At 44.5% G+C, this 27,854-nt stretch overlaps 1 protein-coding gene across 3 annotated transcripts; it reads right to left on the bottom strand.

Moving 5' to 3' along the window:
- Window positions 1-462: 462 nt before the first annotated feature.
- C3H21orf62 (chromosome 3 C21orf62 homolog) lies at window positions 463-20,987 on the bottom strand. Of its 3 annotated transcripts, XM_025380269.1 has the most exons (4): window positions 20,836-20,878; window positions 17,904-17,984; window positions 14,590-14,664; window positions 463-1,413 (listed from the first exon to the last, which is right to left on the bottom strand). In XM_025380269.1, the coding sequence occupies exon 4, from the start codon at window positions 1,347-1,349 to the stop codon at window positions 690-692; it is 660 nt and encodes a 219-aa protein (XP_025236054.1). In that variant the 5' UTR covers window positions 1,350-1,413; window positions 14,590-14,664; window positions 17,904-17,984; window positions 20,836-20,878; the 3' UTR covers window positions 463-689. The 3 variants fall into 3 exon arrangements, with proteins under 3 accessions (XP_025236054.1, XP_025236051.1, XP_025236052.1); XM_025380266.1 differs by lacking the exon at window positions 14,590-14,664 and having other exon boundaries at window positions 20,836-20,987; XM_025380267.1 differs by lacking the exons at window positions 14,590-14,664; window positions 17,904-17,984 and having other exon boundaries at window positions 20,836-20,917.
- Window positions 20,988-27,854: the final 6,867 nt, after the last annotated feature.

Raw genomic sequence — 27,854 nt, 5'->3', positions numbered from 1 at the left:
TCAGCCTCCGGAGTATCTGGGATTACAGGCATGTGCCACCATGCCTGGCTTATTTTGTATTTTTAGTAGAGACAAGGTTTCTCCATGTTGGTCAGGCTGGTCTCAAACTCCCGACCTCAGGTGATCCGCCTGCCTCGGCCTCCCAAAGTGCTGGGATTACAGGTGTGAGCCACTGCGCCCGGCCATTTTATAAAACTCACAGTCCCAAGACCTCTGAAATCAATTATTTTCTACTTAGAGGAATTCCAAGCAATTTCACAAAATGAAACAGAAAAAAATTAAGGCAGTATTTTGAAAGAGGATATGTTTCTTGGGGGTCACCTCCTAGGAGGAGCTCCACTAATCAGTCTCTAGGGTGTATTGTTTTCTCCATTTCTGACGGGATGTTTCCCTACAGGCTCCTAGTTGCAGAGACCAAGCCTAGCTGCCTCCCAAGACATGTCCCTGGACGGAATCAAGTTGGTTTTCGGGTTTCTTTTTCTTTTGTTTTTCAAAAGTGCGCTGGCAGTTGGGCACAGAGCAGAACAGAGAGCTGGTTATTGGTGTGTGTGGCTGTGTTGCAAATGGAGCCTGCAGAGAGAGGCACAGTTGTGGGTAGGGATACCTATCTCATGGCCTTATTTCCAGATTCCTTCTGCAAATTATCCATCATTTGCCAAAGTTCCAGGCAGCTGGACGCAGTTATTATGTTAGTAAATAAATGTGACAACATAGCTTTTGTGGCTTGGCATTGGGAAGGTTTTAAAATAAGAAAAGTCAGGAAAGTTGTTGGCAATGCTGGTAACGTTTTCAATACTATATGATTTTAAGGATGAGTCCCTGTTGAAAAGAGCCATATCTAAGAATGAGATATACATACATGGCTGCCAGCCTTTGTGTAACCACATGGGCTTCTCTCTGGAGTCACTGTCCCCAGCACTATGGATGAGTAGGCTCTGCTCTGGGAAGGGATGCTTGGCCTCCATGTTGATGCGCAGCCTCTGCAGACCACAGATAGCCAGGTATTCAGTGGGGAGAGTGTTGGCGCTGCACAGGGAAAGCTTCAGGTCTTGGACCAGCGTGAAGTTCAGCAGGCGGCCCAGTGCAGATGTGTCCGTGAACCAGATGGTCAGATGGCCATTGTAGCTGGTTCGCCCCACCGCAAGGGGCAGGACAGTTTTACAGCTGCACATCAGGTTGGCCAAACTGTAGTCACAATCCCGGATGTCCGCAGAACAGCTGCAGTTCCGAATGGTGTTTTCCTTTGTGAAGATGAGCGTGCTGTTCTTCTGACCTCTGGTGAAGCAGTTAAGTGCAAAGACGCCCAGAGCGCTGATCAGAAGGAGACAGTGCCTGCGAGGTGGTGCCATGCTTGCCCAGCGTGGGCCAGTGTGTTTATCCCCCACCTTTGTGAACCAATTTGTTGGAACTCACCTGAAAGAAAACAGGCAGCTTTATCACAACCGTTCATTTGAAATACACAGTTTGTGGAAAAGGAACCCCAGAAAAAAACAAGTTGTAAACATTTCTTTCTCACTGTTCTAGTAACTGTTTCTTGAGCCGCAGGCAACACTTGCAGCCCAGGCACTGGGAAAGCTCTTTTCTCAGCACCTTATCCAGAGACAGCAGCCAAACCTTTGAGCTCTGCTCATCTGAGGTGTAAAACTCCCAGTGATGTCGGCTGACAGTGAGACCAGCATGTCAACAACACAGCCAGAGCAATGCCAGAGCGGATGCCAGAGAGGAGACCTACCGCATCCTATCTACGGGCAGGGATTTGGAGTTGAGAGAGCACATTCTCCAAACATCCAATTACTAGTATCAAGTGCCCACAAACACCTGAACATGCACATGCTTTCCTCCCCCTCAATATCTGACTTCCTGGAATTCAGGAGACAAACACTTCTTTGTTGGATTCAGCTATCCAAGCACTACCTATTACACAACATAGCATGAATACCAATGAAGCATTTAGTTAATGGTAAGCTTTAATTTCTAAGTAGATAAACATGCCTTCCATCCCCACCGTATTAATCTGTTTGTAGGTCCATTCATCCTTTTCAGGGCCTCCTACCTAATGTACCTAAGTAACTGTGGTAATAGACAACAAAAAGACTGATCTCCCACTGATTAATCACAATTATTTTGATTTAGCTACTCTTATGCCAGAAGAAATTTACGAACTGATCTTGTCAATTGCAGGGCTCCAAAACAAAACCATATATAGGAACTTCTAAAAAATCTAGATAAGGTAGGGATGCATGGGTAATTTAAAGAGCAACACCAATGTCCAGTTTTGGAGGAAAAGCCCTACAGTGTCTGGCATATGACAGATGCAGGGTCCTCCTTTGTGGTGTGATTGGAATGAGATGAGCATCATGGCAGAGTGTACCACATTTCAGTTTGACGAAAGTAATCGCATTCCCTCAATGACTGAAGAGAGAAACCAAACAATACAATTCAGTCCATCTCCATTTGCTGAGTTCCATGGGTGTGGTGGGATACTGGGCATGAGACCTCTGAGTGGGAGGGCCCAGAGCTACTGGCAGGGCCACTACACTAAGGGTCAGGGAGCAACAGATGGAAGGGTCAGTCTGAGGATCTCAACATGTGTCCAAAGAGTATGGTGACAGCAGGGAAGAGGCTAGGCAGACAAGCAGCAATTAGGGTGTAAGACGAGGCCACAGGGCAATTAGAAATCCAAAGGAATCAAAGCTAAAAATGTCAGGGATCAGGTAGACAGGCAGGAGGCACAAGCCACAACCCCATGACTGGAATGCCAGGAGGATAGAAGTAAGCTCTGCCGCATAAACTTGAACAGAGGGCAAGACATTGATTCACAGCAATTCTGACTGTATTCATGCATTTATCCCTCCCTCCTTTCCTCCCTCCCTCCCTCCCTCCCTCCCTCCCTCCCTCCCTTCCTTCCTTCCTTCCTTCCTTCCTTCCTTCCTTCCTTCCTTCCTTCCTTCCTTCCTTCAACTAATGCTTATTGGAAGATTACTAGGTGGCACGCCCTCTGCTAGCCATTAGGTTACAACTCAGAACAAGACAACCCAGGGCCCAGTCCTCATAGAACTTATGTCCTAACGAAATTCCTTCTGCTTCCAATGGGCTGGGCATCAGAGCCCAAAGCCAGGCCAGTCCTGCATGTGAGGACGGAGAGGCTGTAGCAGTGGGGAAGAAGTGGGAGGAGGGGGCAAATGCAGGAGTTGGGCAGGACCCAGCCTAGGCCATGTGCCAAGCCCTGGCTTAGGCCAAGCAGAAGAAACAAAGATACAAAAGACCTGGATCCTATCCTCCAGGATTTATCCTCAAAGGAGAAGACAAATAAGGCTGAACTGAGAAGCGCTGTACTGAACATACAGGCTGCTATGAGAACACAGCAGAGAGAGAGAGATTCGACGTGGGGGACTGGATAAGGCGCTTTATAGAGCTTTGTGTCTATTTTGAAGTTGGCACAGGATTTTCTTAAAGGATTTATTAACAGGTGCATTTTGTCATGAAAGAAAGAGCTTTGAGAAACGTGGAGAACAAGTGTTCTCCCTGTACAAGAGGCTTAACAGTCTTAAGCAGTGTTAGAATGTGGGTGTGTCTACCGCGCTTAGTGAGCATGTGTTCTTGTTCTGGTCTTTGGGCTTCCTGATGTCCAGGAGGCAGGGACCATCCTGAGGTCCTGAGGAACGGTGAATAATTTATTAATTACAAGATAATTTTAGACAATCAGCTGTCCCAGATTCCACTGGAGGCCTCTGGGACTTCGTGTCCCAGTAACCCTGTCATCCCAGAACCAGGAATGCCGTCAATACCGTTGGCCCACCCTGACCCTAGCCTTAAAAGGAAAGAGAGGGGAGAGGTCTATTCATCAGCCCAGACTTACTGAGAAAAGTGCCTGCCTCCCTCTTTCAGGTGCCAGTCCTGTTCAGGGGCAGCCGTGGAGGAGGAAAAGAGATCAGAAGAGAAAAGGATATTGGTTTGCTGGAACATGTGGGACAAGAAGTTCCCAGAAGAATTTGTGAGCAACTTCCCAACAGTAAGGCCCTGGCTGGACCTCAGGATGGTCCTTCCTGGATATCAGGAAGTCCCAATGCCAGAACAAGAACACATGCCCAGGGGGAAGGCTCACTAAGAGGGCACCGAGTGGGGCAAATACCCTGGTAACCCGTTTATGGGAGCCGCCACAGAGATGCCAGTTGGATATTTTCCTCCTTCAGTCTACCATGAGTTTCTTTTTTCTTTTTTGAGATGGAGTCTTGATCTGTTGCCCGGGCTGGAGTTCAGTGGTACAGTCTCAGCTCACTGCAAGCTCTGCCTCCTGGGTTCCAGCAATTGTCTTGTCTCAGTCTCCTAAGTAGCTGAGATTACAGGCACGCACCACCATGCCCGACTAATTTTTGTATTTATAGTAAAAATGGGGTTTTGCCATGTTGGCCAGGCTGGTCTTGAACTCCTGACCTCAGGATGATCCGCCCGCCTCGGCCTCCCAAAGTGCTGGGATTATAAGCATGAGCCACTGCATTTGGCTGTACCGTTCAAGGTTCTCTTTCACTGGGGTAAACACCTTGAGAGAACAGTTTTTGGGCTTTATATTCTCAATTTCCCACACAGTGCCTAGCACATAGCAAGGACTCAACAAATTTCATTGAATGAATGAAAAAACATAGTTTACCAAATGACAGTGTACTCAAACTCTTTTAACTGCTAGCTATAGAAATCCAATTAAGACTGACTTGAGTAAAAAAAAAAAAGAAACTGCTCACTTATTTGAAAAATTAAGGAAGGATTTCAGGCATGGCTTGATCCAGCTACTCAAAAAAAAGGTTATCAGAAATGTCTTTCCATCTTTCAGTTATTCTTTCTCATTTGTGGGCTTTATTCCCAGACAAGATCACTCCTTCTGGGGACAAGATGGTCACTAGTAGATCCAGGTTTACTTTCTATCAGCTGAGCAACCTCTCAAGAAAACAAACAAACAAACAAAAAACCCAAAAAACTCTTTTTAAATAGCACCAGGCTGCTGGGTGTGGTGGCTCATACCTGTAACCCCAGCACTTTGGGAGGCCAAGGTAGGAGGATTGTGGGAAGCCAGGAGTTCAAGACCAGCCCAGCCAACATCATGAGACATAATCTCTACAAATAAAATAAATTAGTTGGACATGATGGTGCGCACCTATAGTCCCAGCTACTCGGGAGGCTGAAGCACAAGGATCACTTGAGTCTGAGAATTCGGTGTTGTTTAAGCCACCCTGTTGTGGTATCTGTTATGGCAGCACAGGCAGAAATAGGGACACAAGTGCAGGTTCAGGGCAAGGTGTGTGAGCACACTCAGTCCCTGGCCTCGGCGTCTCTCTGGATAGCTTCTTGCCTAGGGTGACTGACAGAGGGAGGGATGATATGAAAAGGCACCTGTTCTTCTCACGACCTAACCCCAATTCTTACTCCACGGGTTCATGACAGCCAATTCTGCTAGAGACTGTGTCTTAAACCTTCCTCCCCTAGTTTCCCTCAAGTACCCCTCGTGAGCTGTGATTTCACTGGGCTTTGAAATCTTAGGCCATTTGAGGCTGCAGTGAGTTATGATTATATCACTACACACTCCAGCCTAGATGACAGAACAAGACCCCCTCTCTAATAAATAAATAAATATGGCTGGGCGCAGTGGCTCAGGCCTGTAATCCCAGAAATTTGGAAGGCCAAGACGGGCAGATCGCTTGAGCTCAGGAGTTCGAGACCAGCCTGGCCAACATGGCGAAACCCTGTCTCTAGCAAAAATACAAAAATTAGCCAGGCAGGGTGGCACGTGCCTGTAATCTCAGCAACAGGGAGGCTGAGGCAGGAGAATCGCTTGAACCTGGGAGGCAGAGGTTGCAGTGAGCAGACATTGTGCCACTGCACTCCAGCCTGGGTAACAGAGTGAGACTTTGCAACCAAATAATGATGATGATAATAATAATAATAATAAAAATGATAATAATAATAATAATAAAATAAATAACCAAATAAGTAAATACATAAATATTGGAGGCAAAAATACACTGGTCTCCTGAGTCGTACGCTCAGCTCAGGACCCAGTGAATGGGATCAGCCACACTGCAAACAGTGGACTGAGAAGGTAGAAGGATGGTTCTGCAAAGGGAAATCAGGAGGCACTATTAGAAAAGGGCCAGGTAGGCAGTCAGAAAAGTGGGTGCCCACAAGACCTGTGGGATGAGCGTGGGTGAGCATTGCAACTCTACTCCTCTCAGTCTCAGCAAACACCAAAGCACCACTTAGATAAAATGAACTCGAAGAGTGCAGATATATATCTGACTTTGTGGGATATATTCAGAATTTCAAATTGGTTCCTTTACTGGAAGGCCCCTCGTTTTTACCTCCCAAGAATCTTCAAGGATTTTTGCAGGGACACACGTTGGGGACTGCATTTGTGAGTGATAGCCCTGCTTACCTCTCCAAGTCCTGGCTTCACAGTGTGTTCCTTGGGGTGCCTGGGCCCTGGCTTTCTTCTGATTTTAACCCCAGAGCCATAACTCAGATCTATACTTGAGACTGCTTCTTGCCAGGGCATCTCCTCAGCTTATGACTCAAGCCTTTCACAGTTTCTTCTCTTGAGTCTTTCCCCTAATTGCATTTCCACTTTAAAAATAAAAATCACCGCCAGGCGTGGTGGTTCACACCTGTCATCCTGGCACTTTGGTAGGCTGAGGGAGGCAGATCATTTGAGGTCAGGAGTTCAAGACTGGCCTGGCCAACATGGGGAAACCCTGTCTGCTAAAAATACAAAAATTAGTCGGGTGTGGTGGTGCACATCTATAATCCCAGCTACTCAGGAGGCTGAGGCATGAGAATCCCTTGAACCCAGGAGGTGGAGGTTGCCGTGAGCCGAGATCGCACCACTGCACTCCAGCCTGGGCTACAGAGTGAGTGAGACTCTATCTCAAATAATAAAATAAAATAAAAACCACTTTTGATTTCAAATTAAACTCACTTCCAAATTACGTTTTTAAAGTGTTTTTGATTTTTAATTGCTATAAGAATTTGGAGAATGTCTCTTGATTTTTCCACAATTAGTTATTTGTCTTTTGTGTTAGGACTATAGCACTCAGAACATCATTATTTATGACATTTCAGATCTGTTTTGGGCAAATGCTCCAAATGCTATCCTCCCACTGACATAATATCTCCTTACTAGTAATATCTTTTTATAAACAGAACTAGTCGAGTTTGAAACATTCCTTTTGAAGCCAAGTATAAACATTATCTAAATGTTGGGTGTAATCCTAGATTGAGAAGGAATCTGTGTGGAATTTGTTTTGAAGTAACTGATGTCTGTATCTCCTCAATTCAGAACCCTCTGCCTTTATGCAGCTAGTTGCTAGTATTGTTCTTGAGATTTCTTCAGCTGTAATACAAAAATAATACTCAAACTGACTCTGATAGTAGCTCTGGTTTTTAAACCTGTCCGGTGATTTAAAGGCTCTAATATTTAACAATCATGCACAAAGGCTGGGTGCAGTGGCTCACGCCTGTAATCCCAGCACTTTGGGAGGCCGAGGCAGGTGGATCACGAGGTCAGGAGTTTGAGACCAGCCTGACCAACATGGTGAAACCCCATCTCTACTAAAAATACAAAAATTAGCTGGACATGGTGGCATGTGCTTTTAATTCCAGCTACTCAGGAGGCTGAGGCAGAAGAATCACTTGAACCCGGGAGGCAGAGGTTGCAGTGAGCCAAGATTGCTCCATTGCACTCCAGAGCAAGACTCGGCCTCAAAAAAAAAAGTCATGCACAGTTTTTAGCACCTTGACTGAAAAATTTGGATGCATAGACATCCGCCGAGTTTTTGTCATGGCTGCATCAAGCTACTTATTGTGTCTTACAACCTAGGTATGTTAGAGACTTCTAGTCCCCATGAATGCCATTTTCACCTCTTCTTCCTTGGCACATTGTTGGACTTTATTTCTGAGCTTCTGGTAGTGAAGTGGTGCCATGTGATTGAGTTCTGGCCTATGGAATATGGTAGAAGATTCCACAAAGGAACCGACAGCCCTAGAAGATGGCAGAACTGTAGACAAAAGGTTGAATCCCTGAATGATTGTATGGAAGAGAGCACACCCCTCTACCCCCTTAATGGCATTAGTCTGTGATGTAAGGGAGGAGCAGATCTCAATTGCTCTAAGCCACTGATGTCTTGAAGTTTGTCAAAGCAGCTAGCCTACCGTGTTAGCTGGGTACAATACAGCAGGTGATAATATTGCTTTGCAACTTATGATTTTTACATCCTCTTTTCTCAAAAGAAAATGAGAAATCAACATTTAGAGGACATTTATTGGATGCCAGGCAAATGGCCTAAGTCATGGGGAGGCAAAAATGAAGACGATATCATCCATGCCCTCAAGGGACTTGAAGTTTGCCCAGAGAACTTGGAATGTACTCTGGGAACAAACAACTGGGCAACTAATTATGAGACAACGTGATTGGTAGTTCTTAAAGATGCAGATGGAGGCCAGGCACAGTGGCTGACGCCTGTAATCCCAGCACTTTGGGAAGCCAAAGTGGGCAGAGCATCTGAGGTCAGGAGTTTGAGACCAGCTTAGCCAACATGGTAAAACCCTGTCTCTACTAAAAATATAAAAAATTAGCTGGGCGTGGTTGTGGGCACCTGTAATCCCAGCTGTGGGCACCTGTAATCCCAGCTACTCAGGAAGCTGAGGCAGCAGACTCACTTGAACCTGGGAGGCAGAGGTTGCAGTGAGCCGAGATTGCGCCATTGCACTCCAGCCTGGGCAACAAGAGTGAAACTCGTCTCAAAAGAAAAAAAGAAAAAAAAAGATGCAGATGGAGTGGTGGTAAGGAAGAAATGGAAAGACTCCCAAAGGATATGCTCTTTGGGCCAGGCAGAGAAGAGGTTCGGGTTAGGAAAGGTGAGGCAGTGCAGATACAAGAGTCATTGGCGCAGATGTCAGAATGACTAAAGTCCTTAGTATGTTTAGAGCAGGTATAAGACATCTGGGGGTCCATGAGGCTGGGGAGGTAGGCAGGAGGACAGGGTTAGACAGGACTTTGCTGATCAAGCTAAGGGGTCTGGACTTTATGCTGGCAGTTACTTGGTCTCCAAACTCTTCTGATCATCACCCCATCAATAAATAATTTTAAAACTCTCCCCAATAGATGTATCTGTTAATTTAAGAATTAATTAATATAGGCTATTCACATATTACCATGCTTACATATCATCTGTATTATCAACAATACACAAACAGTAGCATTTTTAGAAATTTGAGATGAAAAATAAATAAAAATGAAAGTTTGAATATTTTCAGCTCTACCCCATTAGCTTGGCTTGCAAACCTCCTGTGATGTAAACTCCCTCTTTGGAGGCTCCCGCAAGAGACAAAAAATGAGATGGTAAAGGTCTGAAGCAGGAGACATCTGCTTAGATCTTGTTTAAGGAAGGTAACCTAGGCTGCCAGGGAGAGATCAAATCTGGGGAGAAGACACTAGAGTCAGGACAGTGAGTTCAAAATATTTTTCTTTTGTATTTTCTTCAGTGATTTCCATCTATCCAATTGTTGACTCCTTCTAACTCCAGGCTCTTTGGGTAAATCTATTTCAATATCTGGAATCCTCAAGGGGATGGAGAGGACCAAGAATGTAGGATTGAGAAGGTGGGGATGAGGATGAGGCTGTCTTCCTCCTATGACCATGCAGTCAGGACACCTGTTAGAACTCCTGGGAGGGAACCAGTGGTACAGGGAGCAGGAGAGCCCAGTGGGCAGCACAGAAAAGCATTCGTCTCGCTCTGTCTCCCAGGCTGGAGTGCAGTGGCACGATCTTGGCTCACTGCAACCTCCCACTCCTGGGTTCAAGCAATTCTCCTGCCTCAGCCTCCCATCGTTGTCTCATTCTTAGCATCCCAACACAGTTTGCCTGGGAACGCCACTCCCTGAGACATCCACTGTGAGCCCTGACAGCCACGAGAAAAACATAGCTCATTTTCTCAGAATTAGGAGACTCTGGAGGGCTTCATCAGACTGGCAGCAAGCCTAGCTGCTAGTGAGGGTTAGTTATGGCGAGCTATGGAGTAGGTGGAGTAGCTCTCCAATCCCCAGTTCCCCTTGATGTGCCTTCCTCTTAATTCCTTGATCATCCATTCTTTCCAGGAGCCAGTGCTAAAAACCCACTCACAGATTGGGATCTGATACCAGTTGGTTAGGCCTCAATCGGAATTTAAACCAACACATTCTTTCCCAAGGGTATTTACACTGTAAGCCTTACGGCTACCTTGTTCCTTATTAGAGAGACAGCAAGGATCAAATAGAAAGTATGGAGGAGTGTGGGGTGGAGACTCCACGCTAGGGCTCCAGAAACAAGTGGTCACCTGTTCTCAGGTCCAGTGCCCACTTGTCCAGGGTTGTGCAACCCCTCTTCCCATTTAGGTCAAGGAGGGGTGTTGGCTATTCTGTTATGTGGATGAGATGCCCACATAGGCACTGTGTGAGGGCTTTAGATGTAGGACCTTGAAATGCTCTTGGAAAAAGGGATTTTAGCATTTTTCTTTTCTTTGGCTTTGTTCCACAAATGCACTGCAGGAGGCAGGTTAGAGATAAATACTATGTAAGATGATATTTGAAAAGGGAATTATATCTTTGTTGTTTAATATTTCAAAGCTTATGAAGTTGAAAGCTAATTTGGGTCCCTCCCCAATGTTTTCTTACTGTGGTACGTGTTGTCTTTTATTTCTTCTTCACATTCCACAACAGCACATCCTCATCTTTGGTACGAGCCACTGAGTTTTCACAGGCCCTTACAAGGATCTAATGCTGAAGTCACCGTTCTGTGCAGTCTCTGTGGGTGAAGATCATTTCCCTTTCATTGTGGTTTACGCAGTTCATTGTGAGGGGCAGGAAATGAGTTCCCAGTAATTCTGATGTGATCAGAATCTCATTTGGTTTATATAGTAGGATCTAAACTGTATGCTATCATCTGATATATTTGCTTATCTAGAAAAAGATGAAGTAAATTCATGTCTCCGTAAGTTGGAATTATGCAGGCAAAATTAGCTTCAAGTATGCAGTTTGGGTTTTGAGAGGACACACTTTAAAATATTTTTGTGACTGTTCATGTTAAACTCACTAGTATATAGTTGGATCAGTCAGAGAACCTGTCTGAGTCTTATTTCTCTTGACATGGCACAGGATAATAATCCAACCACACAGGTTACAAAAGCAAAGTAGATGCATGTGATCATATATATAAAAATAGTACTATATTATTTATTTATTGTGTTTAGAGATGGGGTCTCACTATGTTGTCTAGGCTGGTCTTAAACTCCCAGGCTCAAGTGATTCTCCTGCCTTGGCCTCCCAAGGCGCTAGGATTATAGGCGTGAGTCACCGCACCCAGTCTGAATAGTTGTATAGTATTATGTATATTGTAGTACTAATAAGTACTCATAGGTATACTACAATATACATAGTACTATTCATAGCAATGATATTTTGTAATATCGGAGTCATAGTGATAACAAATATATTACCATGCTCTGTGAGGGCATCCCAAAAGCCACCCCAAAGAAATCTAAAGTAACTGGTTCATTTAATGCATTACTTGTATCAAACATTTGACTAGAGAGAGAACAGGCACAGCATAAAACAAAAATGTCTCTTTGCATGATTTTTCCTGTAACCAATCAAATCAGATTTACAAATGTCCTCCTGTAAATGCTGAGGACTGTGAGGTCCTGAAATTATTAGTGAGCTAGTCTGGAAAATAGAAATTAGTTATCCGATTCCCATTTCTACTAATTTAAATGTGTGTAAAATGTTTAAAGGAACAGCAGGAATGTGGGCTGTGATCAAAACACTTTATTTCTGATCTTCTACTGTGCCTAATGGATATTACAGTAGGTCAAATAATGGTCCCTAAAGGTGCCTGTGTCCTAATCCCTGGGCCCTGTGAATGCTTTACCTTACATGGCCATAAGTCCTCTACAGACATGATTAAATTAAGAAACTTGAGATAAGGAGATGATCCTGGATTATCTGGGCGGGCCCAATGTAATCAACAGGGTCTGTATAAGAAGAAGGCAATATGACAACTGAAGCAGAGATTGGAGCAATGTGGCTACAAGCCAAGGAATGCCAGCAGCCTCTAGGAGCTGAAAGAGGCAAGGAACATTTTCCCTTGGAGTCTCCAGAAAGAACCAGGCCTACTGACACCCTAACAATAGCCTGGTCAGACTGGTTTTGAACTTCTGACCTCCAGAAGTGTAAAAGAATATAGATATGTTGTTTTAAGCCACTAAATTTGTAGATTTTTTTTCTTTTTTTTTTGAGATGGAGTCTTGCTCTGTCACCCAGGCTGGAGTGTGGAGTGCAATGGCATGATCTTGGCTCATTGCAAACTTTGCATCCCATGTTTAAGCGATTCTCCTGCCTCAGCCTCCTGAATAGCTGGGATTACAGGTGTGTGCCACCATACCAGCCTAAATTTTGTATTTTTAGTAGAGATGGGGTTTTACCATGTTGGCCAGGCTGGTCTCAAACTCCTGACCTCAGGTGATCTGCCTGCCTTGGCCTCCGAAAGTGCTGGGATTACAGGTGTAAGCCATTGTGCCTGGCCAATTTGTAGAAATTTGTTATAGCAGCAATAGGAAATGAATACAGAGATGATGAGGAAACCAAACCACCACATCAAACCACCCTTGTGGACCAAAGCAGCCCTTCTGTATTCACAGCCCTGCAGTGTTTGCTAATTACATTATGTGGTTTATTCCTCTCATTAGCCTAGATCATAAGCTCTCAGGCTAACTATTCTCCTGAAATACCAAACTCAATGCTCCCATAGAATAGTCACACCATGTTGGATCCTGCCAAGCCCAGATGGATACATTTGGATATGTCTTATGAGTTGAGGAGGAACCATCTTCAGGTGGTTAATTGCATACGTGGAATTGTTGAAGAAGAAAGAAGAGCGAAGAGGGTATGGGAGGGTCCAGGGCAGTGAAGAACAGAGGGATGGGACAGTAGCATTTGTGTCTTTACAGCCCAAACATATGCCTGAGGCTGAGTCTGGTCAGGTAGCAAGCAAAGGCTGCAAGAAGTGCTTTTGAGAATTCTGAGATGTGAGGTACAAGTGGCCCCCTGTCCAGGCAAGAAAGGGCGACATTGAGTGATGGATAGAAGCATTTTCTCCACTTCTGTACTGAGTACAGCTCGGCTGTAGCACAGTGAGGAATGAGGGACAGGTGGCACCATTTGACCCTTTCTCGAGAACAGACTGGGGCCACCCCTGGATGTTGCTCCCTGGTCATCAAGCAACAGGGAGCCCCATGGCCAAGGCAAGGGACAGTCAGCATCCAGTGGGGGCTGGGGACGGGAGCAGATGAAAGGACCATTGTGAGCATAGGCAAGACCCCTGGGGACTCAAAGAAGCACCTGGAGAAAATTCTATTTTGTAGACATAGTGGTGGCAGGAGGCAAGGACCTGTATCAGGTAGGTGGGAGCATGAACCAGCAGAATACAAGCTATTCGTGTTCACTTAAGTTCATCTGTGCCTGGTGAAGCCAGGGGCTCTTCAGGTATCAGCTGGATTACTGGTTTGAGATTAAATTGATTGAATCATATAAATAGACTAAAGTGCTCAGGAGCTTAGAAGCTGAGTAAGAACTGCCTGAAAAGCAGATATTTTATTTGGAAAGCACTGAGCTCACCTGGGTGTTAATTTCACCTACTAATTTGCTGCCTGGATATGGGGCTTCCTTGTTGGTTTACTGTGGGGTTTTATTAGTTCGTTTTGGTGCTGCTGATAAAGACATACCCAAGCCTGGGTAATTTACAAAAGAAAGAGGTTTAATGAACTCACAGTCCCACATGGTTGGGGGGGCCTCACAATCATGGTGGAAAGTGAGTCATGTCTCACATGGTGGCAAACAAGAGAAAAGTGAGAGCCAAGTGAAAGGGGTTTCCCCTTATCAAACCATGAGATCTCGCGAGACGAATTCACTATCACAAGAACGGTATTGGGGAAACCACCCCCATGATTCAATAATCTCCCGCTGGGTCACCCCACAACACGAGGGAATGATGAGAGCTACAGTTCACGATGAGATTTGGGTGGGGACACAGCCAACCGTCTCAGGGGCCAGGTTTCTGATGCCTTCTTGCTGATCGCAGTTTCCCTAGACCTTAGCACAGGGCTGGGCACAGAGGGCCACACCACGACTGTTTATATTATCCAAATGAGTCCCTACGTTGGCTAAGCCAATGAGGCATGTTATTGGTCCTTGATTCCCTCTTATGCGTTTTTTTTTTCAGTGGGGGCGACGGAGTTTTGCTCTTCTTGCCCAGGCTGGAGGGCAATGGCTCGATCTTGGCTCACCACAACCTCCGCCTCCCGGGTTCAAGCGATTCTCCCGCCTCAGCCTCCTGAGTAGCTGGGAATACAGGCATGCGCCACCATACCCGGCTAATTTTTAGTAGAGAGGGAGTTCCTCCATGTTAGGCTGGTCTCAAACTCCCGACCTCAGGTGATCCACCTGCCTCAGCCTCCCAAAGTGCTGGGATTACAGGCGTGAGCCGCCTTGCCCAGCCCCTCTTTTGCCTTTTACCTCCTAGGATTGTCGAGTGTTATCAAATCAGCACACAACATTCATCTTCTTCTTCAGCGAGTTTCATTATATGGCCTAGCCATGGCAGAGAAACCAGAATGAGTTTCTGTGTATAGGTGACAGGGTGGGAATTTGAGCTTACTCTCCTATGGCCTAGCTGTGCATCATCCTTGAAAGCCACTGAATGACATCTGGCAAAATCCCAGGAGGCACCTCCAACCACCTGTGACTTTACCAAAAGGCCTAGTCTAGGTTCTCGGTTGCCTTATAACTTCCCTTGAATCTGATGAGGATGAAGGGTAAAATACACTTGGCTAGAATGGAGACCGTGAGTCCCAAGTCAGGCCTCCAATCACTGCCCTTCCATCTTATGCCACACACCCTCTGAGGGGCGAAGGAAAACATCAGTACAGTTAGTATACTTTGGTCTCACAGACATTTGTGAGCATCACAAAGCCATTCCCCTGACTGCTCTTGGTTGAGCGATTACAACAGCCCTTGCTGCAAAACTCCCCCACGACCTAACCTTTCAGAGTCCAATCTTGTAAAGCTAACTCAGGGAGAGCTGTGCTGAAATTACTGGGCCAGTATTATGTGAGTGTGAGGTTGCCAAGGAAAATGAGTCAGACACTAATCCCTTTGCTAGGAGATGAGAAAAAAAAAAAAAAAAAAGGCTGGCAGACCTTTACTATTTTAATTACCTGCTTCCAGAACAATAAAAGGGAATTCAGATCTTCCACTTACAGTTGTGCCTTCTTATATTCCCGTAAAGTACCTGCACTATTTCCTTGAGATGTAAGCCTTGGGCTTTTTTTCCTTTCAACTGTGTTCAAGCTATAGTTCTGACCATTCAAGTTTGGATAAAAATAAGAATTAAAATTTCCTTTGCTGGTTTTGGTTACAAATATTGGAACCAATGAACATTTAAACCTTGTTTCCTTCTTGAAAGATTTTTCAGAGTTTTAAAATGCCTCCTGGGAATGATGACTAAAGGTAATGTGGGATCCTGGATGGGATCCTGGGACAAAAAAAAAGGACAATGGGCAAAATCTAAGGACATCTGAATAATGTTTGGACTTTATTTTATAATAGTGTGTCAACACTAGTTTATTAATTGTGACAAATGTACCATGCTAATGTAAGATGTTAACTCTATATGAGAACTCTCCATTATCTTCACGATTTTTCTGTAAACCTAAAACTGTTGCAAAATAAGAATTTTATTTAAAAAGAGTGAATCCTGATCTCATTGATTACTCTTTGAAGATTAGTTTTGTGACAGCAGCAGAGCTCCAGTAGATAATCTGGCGTCACGATTTGGGCTAAACTGAGTGCCCATGAAATAGTGTCTAGGCACAACTCCAAATGAATTATTCAGACCTCCTGGCCACAGAGAAGATTCTTTTCTTTTCTTTTTTTTTTTTTTTAATGACCCAGAGACCGGGCATTTCGGAGATGCAAATGCGAAGTAATCCTTTCATGGGAAGTGGATCAAAACTGGGAAAGGAGATACACCAAGGCATGTTGTGGGGACAAGCCTCGAGGAGTACGTGTGTGTGTGTGTGTGTGTGTGTGTGTGTGATGTCTCACTGGGCTTTCATTGTTCTTCCTTCCTTCCTTTCTTTCTTTCTCTCTCTCTCTCTTTCTTTCTCTCTCTCTCTCTTTCTTTCTTTCTCTCTTTCTCTCTTTTTTCTTTCCTTCCTTCCTTCCTTCCTTCCTTCCTTCCTTCCTTCCTTCCTTCTTTCCTTCCTTCCTTCCTTCTTTCCTTCCTTCCTTCCCTTCTTCCCTTCCTCCCTTCCTCCCTTCCTCCCTCCCTCCCTCCCTCCCTCCCTCTCTCCCTCTCTCTCTTTTTCTTTCTTTCTTTTTTGACAGAGTCTTGCTCTGTCGCCCAGGCTGGAGTGCAGTGGTGCGATCGATTGCAAGCTCACTGCAAGTTCTGCCTCCTGGGTTCACGCCATTCTCTCGCCTCAGCCTCACGAGTAGCTGGGACTACAGGCACCCACTACCATGCCCGGCTAATTTTTTGTATTTTTAGTAGAGACGGGGTTTCACTGTGTCAGCCAGGATGGTCTCCATCTCCTGACCTTGTGGTCCCCCTGCCTCGGCCTCCCAAAGTGCTGGGATTACAGGTGTGAGCCACTGCGCCCGGCCGGCCTTCCTTCCTTCCTTCCTTCCTTCCTTCCTTCCTTTCTTTCTTTCTTTCTTCTTTCCCTCCCTCCCTCCTTCCCTCCCTCTTTCTCTCTTTCCTTCCTTCCTTCTCCCTCCTCTCCCCTCCCCTCCCCTCTCCTCCCCTCCCTCCCTCCCTCCCTCCCTCCCTTCCGTCCTTCCTTCCTTCCTTCCTTCCTTCCTTCCTTCCTTCCTTCCTTCCTTCCTTCCTTCCTTCCTCTCTCTCTCTCTCTCTCTCTGTCTCTCTTTCCTCTCTTCCTTTCTCTCTCTCTTTCTTTCTTTCCTTTTTGGAGACAAAGTCTTGCTCCCTCACCCAGGCTGGAGTGCAGTAGCTCACTGTCACCTTGAACTCCTGGGCTCAAGCAAACCTCCCAACCTCAGCCTCCTGAATAGCTAGGACTATGGGTGCGTACCACTGGCTAATGTTTTTAATTTTTTGTACAGACACGGTCTCACTGTAGTGCTCAGGCTGATCTACAACTTCTGGCCACAAGAGATCTTCCCACCTCCCAAAGTGTGGGGATTACAGGCGTGAGCTACCGTGCCTGCCCGCATTGTGTTTTCTTATTCTCCAATCTGGACCCTGTTCCCCTCATGCTGCTTATGCCGCCCTCTGTATTTGGGATGATTTCTGTTTCTTATCCACTAAGAAACCACCTTCATCTCTCATACTGTCTTCAAATCTCTCCTCTTTCATGACATTTTATTAGGCTGGGGGAATAGGTGACAGTTCTTGTTTGACTCAAACCTACTTTTCTTAGAGTGCAGCATCAGTCTATTGTAAGATAAATTAAAAAAAAAAAAAAAAAAAAGGTTTTGCAAGCCAATCTGTTATCACACAGAGCCTAGTACCTAGTTGTGTTAGATTTTTAAGCCACTCCCAAAAACCAGACTTTTGCTGTGATCATTCTATTGCAACCATTCTCATCAGGTTCCCAGTGAATCCCACCACCCCCATACTAAATTCAGTGATTAATTTCCTGGTCTCATTTTGTTTGACTTCCCAGCAGCATCTGACTTGGTTGCCTCCTCCCTTCTTTTTGAGTGAATAGCTTTCTGTTCCTCCATGATGTCACCTTCCCCTGGTTTTCTGTCTCCTTCAATGGCCACTCCTTCTCAGTCTTTTGGCTGGCATCTGATCTTCTTACCTGTTATTGTTGCATGTCCGCAGCTCAGTGCATGGCTGTCTTCTGTATGTGCGTCCACTCTTTTGGTGCCTGCATGCTGTCCTGTGAAGTTCAATACCACCTAGATGCTGATGGTGAACTGAGATATGTCTCTACCTCCTGACCGCATCATGTTCACATGTCCCACATTGTGTCTGATAGCTCTTTCTGAATGTCTAGTAGACGTCTCCAACTTAACATGCCAAACCCACAGCTCCTGATCCCCAAGGAAGTTCAGACTCCTATGAGAAATGTTATTGTGTCTATAACTCACCATTCCTCAGCCCCATGTTCCCAAGGCTAAGCTAGCTAAATATAGCAAATTGTCATTGATAAAGAGGCAATATACTTTAAAATATAAAATGTGATACATGTATGTTGTATGTTGAAAATTGAACGATATCAGGAACTATCCATATTTTTATTCACTAATAGTAAGATCTAATGAGTGTTTCTTTTGTGCCAGGTACTAAGTGTTTCACACATTTTATGTTATTTAATCCTTTCTGTAATCCTGCAGGTAGATATTATGGCCCCATTTTTTTTTTTTTTTTTTTTTTTTTTGAGACAGAGTCTCGGTTTGTCAGCCAGGCAGCGGCACTCTCTCAGCTCACTGCAACCTCTGCATCCCAGAGTCAAGCGATTCTCCTGCCTCAGCCTCCCGAGTAGTTGGCATTATAGGTGGTGTACCACCACGCCCAGCTAATTTTTGTATTTTTAGTAGAGACTGGGTTTTCACCATTTTGGCCAGGCTGGTCTCGAACTCCTGATCTTAAGTGATCCACGCACCTCAGCCTCTCAAAGTGCTGGTGTTACAAGCATGAGCCACTGCATATGGTCCCATTTTCATATCAGGAAATGATACACAGGGAGGTTAAATAACTTGTCCAAGGTCACAGAACTAGTTAATAATGGCTAAAATTTGAACCCAGACAGCCAACTATACTCTGAAGAGTCATGGTGGAAATTACAGTGCTATTTCCCACCCCAGGGTCTTGGGTCTATTCAGGGGAGATTCCATGCATTGTATTATATTACTAGATGCTGTGGCATTTAACCTAGATGTGTATAGAACCCTCATGCTAAATGCTATGATGTGGTGTCCTCATGAATGGATTAATGCTGTTATTGAGGAGTAGGTTGGTCACCATGAGAATAGGTTTCAAATGAAAGGATGAATTTCACCCCCTTCCTCTCTGTCTCTCTTATGTGTGTGCACATGCTCTCTTGCCCTTCCACCTTCCACCATGGGATGAAACAGCAAGAATGCCCTTGCCAGATGCAGGCCCCTTGACCTTGGAATCCCCAGTCTCCAGAACCATAAGAAAGAAATCTGTTCTTAAGTTCATAATCAGAATAGAGGACAATATGAGCAGAGTGCTGCTTCTGCTAACATAGGTATGGAATGTGGGACAAAGAATTCTCAGAGAGTGAGCCACTGGGAAGTCCTAACTAGAATATGTGGCTACTGTACCTTTCTACTTGACACAGTCCTTGAGAGAGTGAATTAGGCAATGAGTGCAAATCCTTCAGGCTTTTCCCTTGAGTGACTTGGTAGACACTCAGTTCATTGCATCACCAGGGTTCACATCCACAGCTTTGCACAGCTACCCCTTGGTCCCATGCCCACAGAACTGTGAGGCCTGCCTGTTCTTCCCACTGGGGCCTGCTGACCTACTAGCTCCCACAGACACAGACACAAGCCACTGGGCACTGAATTTTAAAAGCTGATAATGTAGCAGCTTTAAGCAGTGAAAAATATTAGTGTGGAAAAGAAAGCTGAGAAATCCAAGTCAGCTCTTGAAAAGCACTCATATCCATAAATACTTTATTGAAACTGTTATTTTCAGAAAATGCCCAATTTCTGTCAGAAAAAAAAGTAATGAAAAGTCTTTTTTTTTTTTTCTTCCAAACATATTGCATTATTTAGTCTAAAAAAAGCAAAAAACTTCTCAAGGATGGCTCTTTTTGGTAAAAAAATTTTCAAACAAATGAGATCTTTTCTTTTTGGTATTTTTTAAGGATGGGTTTTTTATAAATATTATGCACAATGTTTTTGAAACGTTTCCTGTCCTCAATATACACCAATATACTTTGTGCTAAAAACTTTCCAGATATATGTTTATTAAACAAAGAAATATATGCAAGACTGTATATGTTCTACTCATTTTGAGATAAAACATTCCCCTCCTCATCTTGCCTTTTGCTACATTATTTATCATGCTTTTTCACTTTTGAATAAAAGACCAATTTTTTAAAAACACGAACTATCCAATCCAAATGTTAACGCTCATCTTAACTTACTTTCTTTTCTTTCTTTGTTTTCTAATCAGCAAACTCTCTAAAGCCTGGTGTGTAAATAGGCAGTAAATATAATACGATTAAAAGATAAAACAGAGCAAAGAAACAATATCAGCCGATGTTTTGGGAGTTCCCACTTTTCTTTGTTTGCGATCACAAAAAGGAAAAGAGATATCAGATCTGATATATCTCTTTTCCTTAATTGTTATTTAGCACTGAAGACTAGTGGAAAAGTCTAGCCAGATGTTTTAAAATAGACACAAGATTTCAAGGAGCTTTCTGTTATATTAGCCTTAAGTGAGTTTATCTTTTTAGGGTTTAAATGAGAAGACCATTTCATTATTTGCTTAATGCACTGAAAATCTTTCATTTTCAAGGCAGGATCTCAGTAAAGAGGAATTCATATGACTGGAAGCCTAAAGTAGTGTTTCATAGTGAAAGCCACTCATACATGTACATTATGTTCAGGAAATGCAAATGCAACAAGAAGGTGACCCTGATAATGGTTCTTCCAACCGTCACAGTTCCTGCCATGCAGCAGAAATTCTGAAGCTCTTAAAAACTGTCAGACTAGGCATGCTTTTTAAAAAAGAGGAACAGAGAAATTACTTACATCTCAGAGTTCCATCGTGAGGCCTTGCCTCTCCACTCCACAGACCTCTGCCTGGCCACGGATCCTTCACCCTGGCTTGACAGCTGGTTTAATCTGCAAGCCAGGGTGGAATGCGTGGTCTTGCACTTGCTGTTCTTTTCCGTCTTCAGAGGGCCAGCGGCCTGGTCATTTCCATGGCAACCAGGAGGAAGCGGCTGGCCTACCAGTCTCATTAACTACACACAGGAGAGAACCTGCCTTGGTGACTTCTGGCCACTCTTTTGGGGTTCTAAACTGGGAAGTTTCTAGAAGAAACTGAGGAGACTGTTGCTGTAGGCTGATCCCAAAGGATTGACACAAATGGAAGAAATTCTACTTTAGCAGGAAATTGAATGGATTAAATGTAGAGTACGGAGACTCCTTGATACTTTTACTTTCATGATTTATTCCACCTTTTTTGGTCTGATGAATTGTTACTTACGGTAAATGCCTGCATTACTGTAAAAAGTGTCCCATCGTGGTTGTTCCAAAGGAAAAAAAAAAACTCATTTGAACTCCAAAGATAGACATTATTCTCTCTCTCTCTTTTTTTAAGTTCATTAAAAAAAAAAAAATGAGAAGCCACAAAACCAATAAATAGGTAAAAATTATTCTATGTACATTAACTGATGTCTTAGTCCTTGTGGGCTTCTACAACAAAATACCATTAGTTGGGTAACTTACAAACAACACATTTATTTCTGTAGGCTGGAAAGACCAAGATCAAGGCAGATTTGTTTTCCGGTGAGGGTCTACTTCCTGGTTCATAGATGGCACCTTCTAGCTGAGTCCTTACATGGTGGAAGGGAGACAACTGTGGTTTTTCAGCTTCTTACAAGGGCACTAATCCCATTTATAAGGGCTCCACCCTCATGACCTAATCACATTCCAACATCTCCACCTCCTATGCTATCACATTGAGGATTAGGTTTCAATATATGTATTTTAAGGGAAGATAAATACCTGGGCCTTAACAACTGATGAGGTCTCACTAAATACGGGAAAAAAGATAAGGCAGGGGACCCCAGTCTCCAGGCCACAGACTGGTACCAGTCCATGCTACAGCAGGAAGTGAGCAGTGGGTGAGCAAGAGAAGCAGCTTCATCTGTATTTATAGCTGCTCCCTATCACTCACATTACCACCTGAGCTCCGCCTCCTGTCAGATCAGCAGTGGCATTAGATTCTCATAGGAGCAAATTGAGAATGCTATTCTATTGTGAACCATTATGAACTGCACATTCGAGGGATCTAGGTTGCATGCTCCATCTGAGAATCTAATGCCTGATGATCTGTTACTGTCTCCCATCACCCCCAGATGGGACAGTCTAGTTGCAAGAAAACAAGCTCAGGGATCCCACTGATTCTACATTATGGTGAGTGGTATAAGTATTTCATTATATATTATAATGCAATAATGATACAAAGTGCACAATAAATGTAATGCACTTGAATCATCCCCAAACCATCTCCTACCCCTGCCTGTCCGTGGAAAAATTATCTTCCATGAAACTGGTCTCTGGTGCCCAGAAGGTTGGGGACTGCTGAGATAAAGAAAAATCTTGCTAATTAAAAGCATTAAGAGACTGGAGCAATTGATTTATAATTACCCAGATACAGATTCTCCAATATGTTAAAGAAGAGAGCACCTCAGTAGGGAAATTCATTCATTTATTATTCATCTAGTGAATCCTTACCATACACATGCACTGTGCCAGCAGATTTAAGGGGCACAGAGATCAATATCATAGTTCTTGTCTTTAAGGAAGTTATACTATAGAAGTGGCAATTATATCAGTTGTGTCTGGGAAATGTTTGAAGGGAGGTATAGACACAATGCAGGGGAGTCTCAGTGAAGGTCAGCCTTTGCCAGGGAGACTGGTGAAGTCCTTGTGGAGAGGTAGTTTTGGATTTAGGCCTTAAAGGATGGCTGGGATCTGTGTGGTCAGTTGTGGAGGAAAGGACAGCAATCCCTAATGGAGTGATTCTTTGATGAATTGCAGATCCAAGCTGATGGATAAATCCTTCCTCCTTTCTGCACCCAGAGAGCCTGACACAAATGGCTTCTCGGGTGGCCCACAGAATAAAGGAACTCAAGTAACTAAGAAAATTGCTGGAGCAAAGGTTTGGAGGTGGAAGAGTCCCAGGCCTATTCAGCCATTTGGAAAGCCAGTGAATCATAGCCAGGATAAAGGGAATTGAGAATAGAGAGAGGCTGCTATTGTTTAGTGATCAGTTTCAGCAAAGCACATGTATAAATTCTACCATGTGAGAACAGCAAAGTGGATCTTGGTTCAAACCTTGAGTCTGTTACCTTCTTGCACATTATTTAAACTTTATGAGCCTCAGTTTCCTTATCTATAAAGTGGGTATAATAATACTTTGTTGAAAGGTAGAACTGAGGAAAAAATGAGATAATATATGTGCACTGGATGCCTGAAGATGAGGGAGGGAAAGGCCGGCCAACGATACACCGAGTGCCCCACCTTTCCAGAGCAACTGTGGCTAATCCAATGGTTTGGCGTACTCAACCTCTGTTTCTACATCTTTCTCTCTTGCCTGCCTCTACTGTAGAGACTGGAAATCTCTATAATTCAACACACCAGAGTCTCTTGAAGCTGAGGTTTCAGATGGGATTTAAGTTTTATTATTTATACTTGACTCAGAACGAAATCATGTGGAGAGAGGACCCTGAGACTTTGGGAATGAATTAAGTGAGGAGAGAGAGGAGAGTACTGGGAATCTCTTGCTGGCTAGGGTCTCAGCAGCTATGGTACGGTCTGTGGTGGGGGTGGCCTTCTGACTGAGTTGTGGACTGGTTGTGGCCCATGGGGCATGGCTCAAGAGCTGAGAACTGTGGCACTAACTTCCTGTTGGAGAATGTGGCCTCTTAATTCAGCAACTTCCTGATGGTGGATCAGGTAGTAGCTCCCATGATGGTCCAATTCTATGATGACTTTCGGAGTTCAGTCTAGAATCCATTTCTTCAGTCCTTCCAATGACTCAAAGAAGTATCTGCACATCTGAAGAAATTCCTGGTTGGTCTAAACCAGCCGGAGTAGACTCTGTTGCCTGTAACCAAGAACCCTGCATTATATACTGGTGCTTTCATTCTGGCCAATACAAGGTGACAGAGTTTGGATATGTGTCCCCGCCCAAATATCATGTTGAATTGTAATCCCCAATGTTGGAGGTCAGGCCTGATGGGAGGTGATCGGATCATGTGGGTGGATTTCTCTTGAATGCTTGAAACTGTCCTCACGATAGTGAGTTCTCGTGAGATCTGGTTGTTTAAAAGTGTGTGGCACTTCCCCACACCTATTCCTGCTTCCCCCATGGGACACACCTGCTCCCCATTCACCTTCTCCACAATCGTAAGTTTCCTGAGGCCTCTTCAGAAGCCAAGCAGATGCTTCTATGCTTCCTGTTCAGCCCACAGAACCATGAGACAATTCAACCTCTTGTCTTCATAAATTACCCGGCCTCAGGCATTTCTTTATAGCAAGGCGAGAATGGCCTTGCTATAAAGAAGCCTTACAAGGTAAGTGGGAGTTTGCTGGTATTGTCTCTTCTATTCCTTTATTTTAATGACTAAGATAAGCAGCATAAGGTATTTAGTGTAAACCAGGCACAAAGAAGGCAGCCAGTAATGGTAGCTATTATATTGATTAGTCCTTGTCACTTTCTCTATTTATGACCCAGATGCCTTCCAGGACCTCTTGCCTAGTGGGGTTCCTGGCTGAAGGCAAAGAGTGTGAAGAGCCAGGTACTTCCCTGGAAACTTGAAGGCCAAACCCGCAGCTGCCAATGGAATGTGGCTCGGTCTCTGTGTATGGCATGTTAAACATTTACCCCAGGTTTTATATCTCCTTGTCTTTTTAAAGTGTTTACTTCCGCTGGCTCTTTGTGTTAACTGGGTCACATAGTTTAAGTTGATTTAGCAGCAATGAGTATTGGGAAGGTTAATAAAACCACACCTCAGACTGCCTGTTTTGTTTAGCTGTGGAGCCAACGGGTGGCGGACAAGTGTTTGTTCACGATGAGGTGGAATTCTAGCTTTGTCCTTGACCAATTTGTTTTCTTTCTTCCTTTTATTTTTATCATAAAAGCAATGCAGGTTTCTGATAGCACATTCAGATAATATCCAATGTATTAAACAAAAGTGAAAACCCACACCCTCCTCTACAACTGATCTTCCAGAAATAACATCTGGTGTAAGTCTGCAGTGAAGCAAATATTGCTTGATTGTTCACTAACATGTGTTCCTTAAAATCTTTTACCTTGGGCCTGGCATGGTAGCTCATGTCTGTAATCCCAGCACTTTGGGAGGCTGAGATGGGAGGAGCACTTGAAGACAGGAGTTTGAGACCAGCCTGAGCAACATAGTGAGACACTGTTTCTGCAAAAAATAAAAAACTAGCCAGGTGTAGAGGTGCCCACCTATAGTCCCAGCTACTCAGGAGGCTGCGGTGGGAGGATCTCTTGAGCCCAGGAGGTCGAGGCTGCAGTGAGCCAAGATTGCACCATTGCACTCCAGCCTAGGCGACAGAGCAAGACCCTGTCTCTGAAAAAGAAAAAAAAAAAAAAATCTGTTACCACAAGACTTCAAATTCCACTGTTTCTGACACCCTCTGTTCATGGATTCTCATCTGGAGTCTCTACCACCCCCTACTTAACTGCCTCCAAATCACTACCAGTGTCTTCTATTACTGTTTCTTCCATCCGGGGCAGCTTCAGGAGTCATCTCAGGCTCTCTCGTTCCTTCCCAACTTCCCTTCCCCTTCCTTCTTTGGTAACTTCAACATCTGTATTCTCAGCTCACTGCAGGATGTCAGCACCCATGTCCTCACCTCACGGCCTTGCTGGGCCCCAGAGCTTGCGCAGGGCTCTGCGTGTGTTCCTTCTCCCTGCTCCATCCTCACAGTGTCTCTAGATATCAGGGCCTCTGGCCTTACCTCTTCCATCCACCCTCGGCTCTCCCTGCCCTGCTGCATCCACACTGCCCTGACCCCTACCTATGACCTTTGCCCTCTGCAAATCCACCCGGGGTCCTCTCATGGTCTGCTTCCTCAGCATCCACTTTAAGGTGCAGGCACTCATGGAGAAAATGCAGAGAACTAAGAATTCCTAATGCTTGGTTTTCTGAGAACCCCTGATGTGATCCTGAAAGTCTTCCTGGCAGTTCTGGCCCAGTGGCTGTGATAACTCTTCTCCACTTGTATCACATACTCACTCCTGTCACGGCATCCCCAGCCTCGTGAGACGGCCTTGCGTCTGAGAGGAGCCAGGAATCGGACCGGGGCTTTCTCACCATCCTGCTCACACCCATATACTTCTTAGAACATGAACTTCTTGAATCAGACACCTCGTAAGCACTGCCTCAGCTCCTTTCAGCCACACCTGTCTTTGATTCCAGCCGCCACTGTAGTGACAACTCTGCCATGAGCCTGACCAGCAGTATGTAGAACTAACTTGCAAGCACCTCTCACCTCCTATCCGAAGCCTTCTCTGTCATCTCTGCAGCCTGGGACAGACGCTATAAACACTCCTGAGTAGTCTCATGAATGCAACCTGCAGTTTCAGGGAGTTAATGCCTCCATGGAGTGATCCTCTGACCAATGGGGGGTTCGAGCTGATGGATAAATGCCTCCTCCTTTCTCAACCCAGACAGACAGTCTTGAGATGCGTGCCTTGTGGCTTCTCAGTGGTTCACAGAATTAAGCAATAATCTACCTTGGGCTGCCTCTCACCGCTTTCCTCTCCCTCACTCTTGCTTCTAGGCATCGCAGTTCCCAATACAGTGCTTGCATATATGTATACATATATGTTTTTCTGATGTTCTACTCTCTGGGGAAATCAGGCTAAGCCACATTCTTTCTTCTTTCCAGATTCTGAAATACATTCTTCTACCTGTGAGCTAAAAGCAGCCCTTCCCAACTCCTGCGTTTCTTCTCTAGTGATGGCCTCACCTCTTCCAATAAGTAGAATTTTGATCTTGATAGTTTTAAGAAATGTATCCTTAGAGCTTTGAAAATCCCTCTTTTCAGAGTACCCCTCGTATGGAATTACCTGCATCCGGAAGAATACCTGAAGCATCAGAGTGATATCTTCAGTCTCTTTAGGTGGTTTTTAAAGAACTAAAGTAGTCATCATACGTCATCTTAGTGGCGACATTACCCATGCACTTATCTGAATCTATAAAGCAGCAGAGTCCCTCTCACTCCACGATAGTTACAGCATGTACGATTAGCAGAGAATAACAAAGGCATGATATGATACAGATGTTGGGCAGCTAACTAGGCACTCCTTCCAAATAAGTGACTCACTCTTGTGCGGCAGTTTCTCAGTGGATGTGATTCCAGTGTGTGCCTTGGCAAAATTTAAAAATTACAACATGGTTTGGACCGTAGAGGTCGATGACAAATGGTAAGAACCATAGATATTAAAGCATAAATGTCAGGAATCTCCTGTACTTTCTATCTCTTAATCCCTGCTGTCGGCTCTTTGGACTTCAGATGTGTATGGCCTCCTCATTCTGAAATGCATAAACTGTCACTTGACTCTAGAGTGCCACTTAGCTGTCATTTCACTGTTGCATAGATCTACTGGAACTTCACTCTCCAAGTCCTCTCACAACTTACTTGGCCTTACTGTACTTCTCTTATTTGTGGTACCTGACTATTAGCCAACCTTTCCTTGGTCCTCCACTGTCATCCATGAATCTATAACTTTCCTGGTACTTATATTATTTTACTGGTCACATTCTCTCTCTCTCTCTGTCTCTTTCTCTCCTTTGGGCCTTCTTTCTCTCTCTTTTTTTTTTTTTTGAGATGGAGTCTCCTTCTCTTGCTCAGGCTGGAGTGCAGTGGCACCATCTCAGCTCACTGCAACCTCCACTTCCCGGGTTCAAGCGATTCTCCTGCCTCAGCCTCCCGAGTAGCTGGGATTACAGGCAAGCACCACCACAGCCAGCTAATTTTTGTATTTTTAGTACAGACAGGTT

The sequence above is a fragment of the Theropithecus gelada genome, chromosome 3 (assembly GCF_003255815.1).
Source record: "Theropithecus gelada isolate Dixy chromosome 3, Tgel_1.0, whole genome shotgun sequence".
NCBI lineage: Eukaryota > Metazoa > Chordata > Mammalia > Primates > Cercopithecidae > Theropithecus > Theropithecus gelada.
This window is presented reverse-complemented; position numbering and strand designations above follow the sequence as displayed.

Excerpts from the sequence above, each read along its gene's own strand:
- C3H21orf62 (XM_025380266.1), bottom strand. The coding sequence starts at position 1,349 with ATGGCACCACCTCGCAGGCACTGTCTCCTTCTGATCAGCGCTCTGGGC.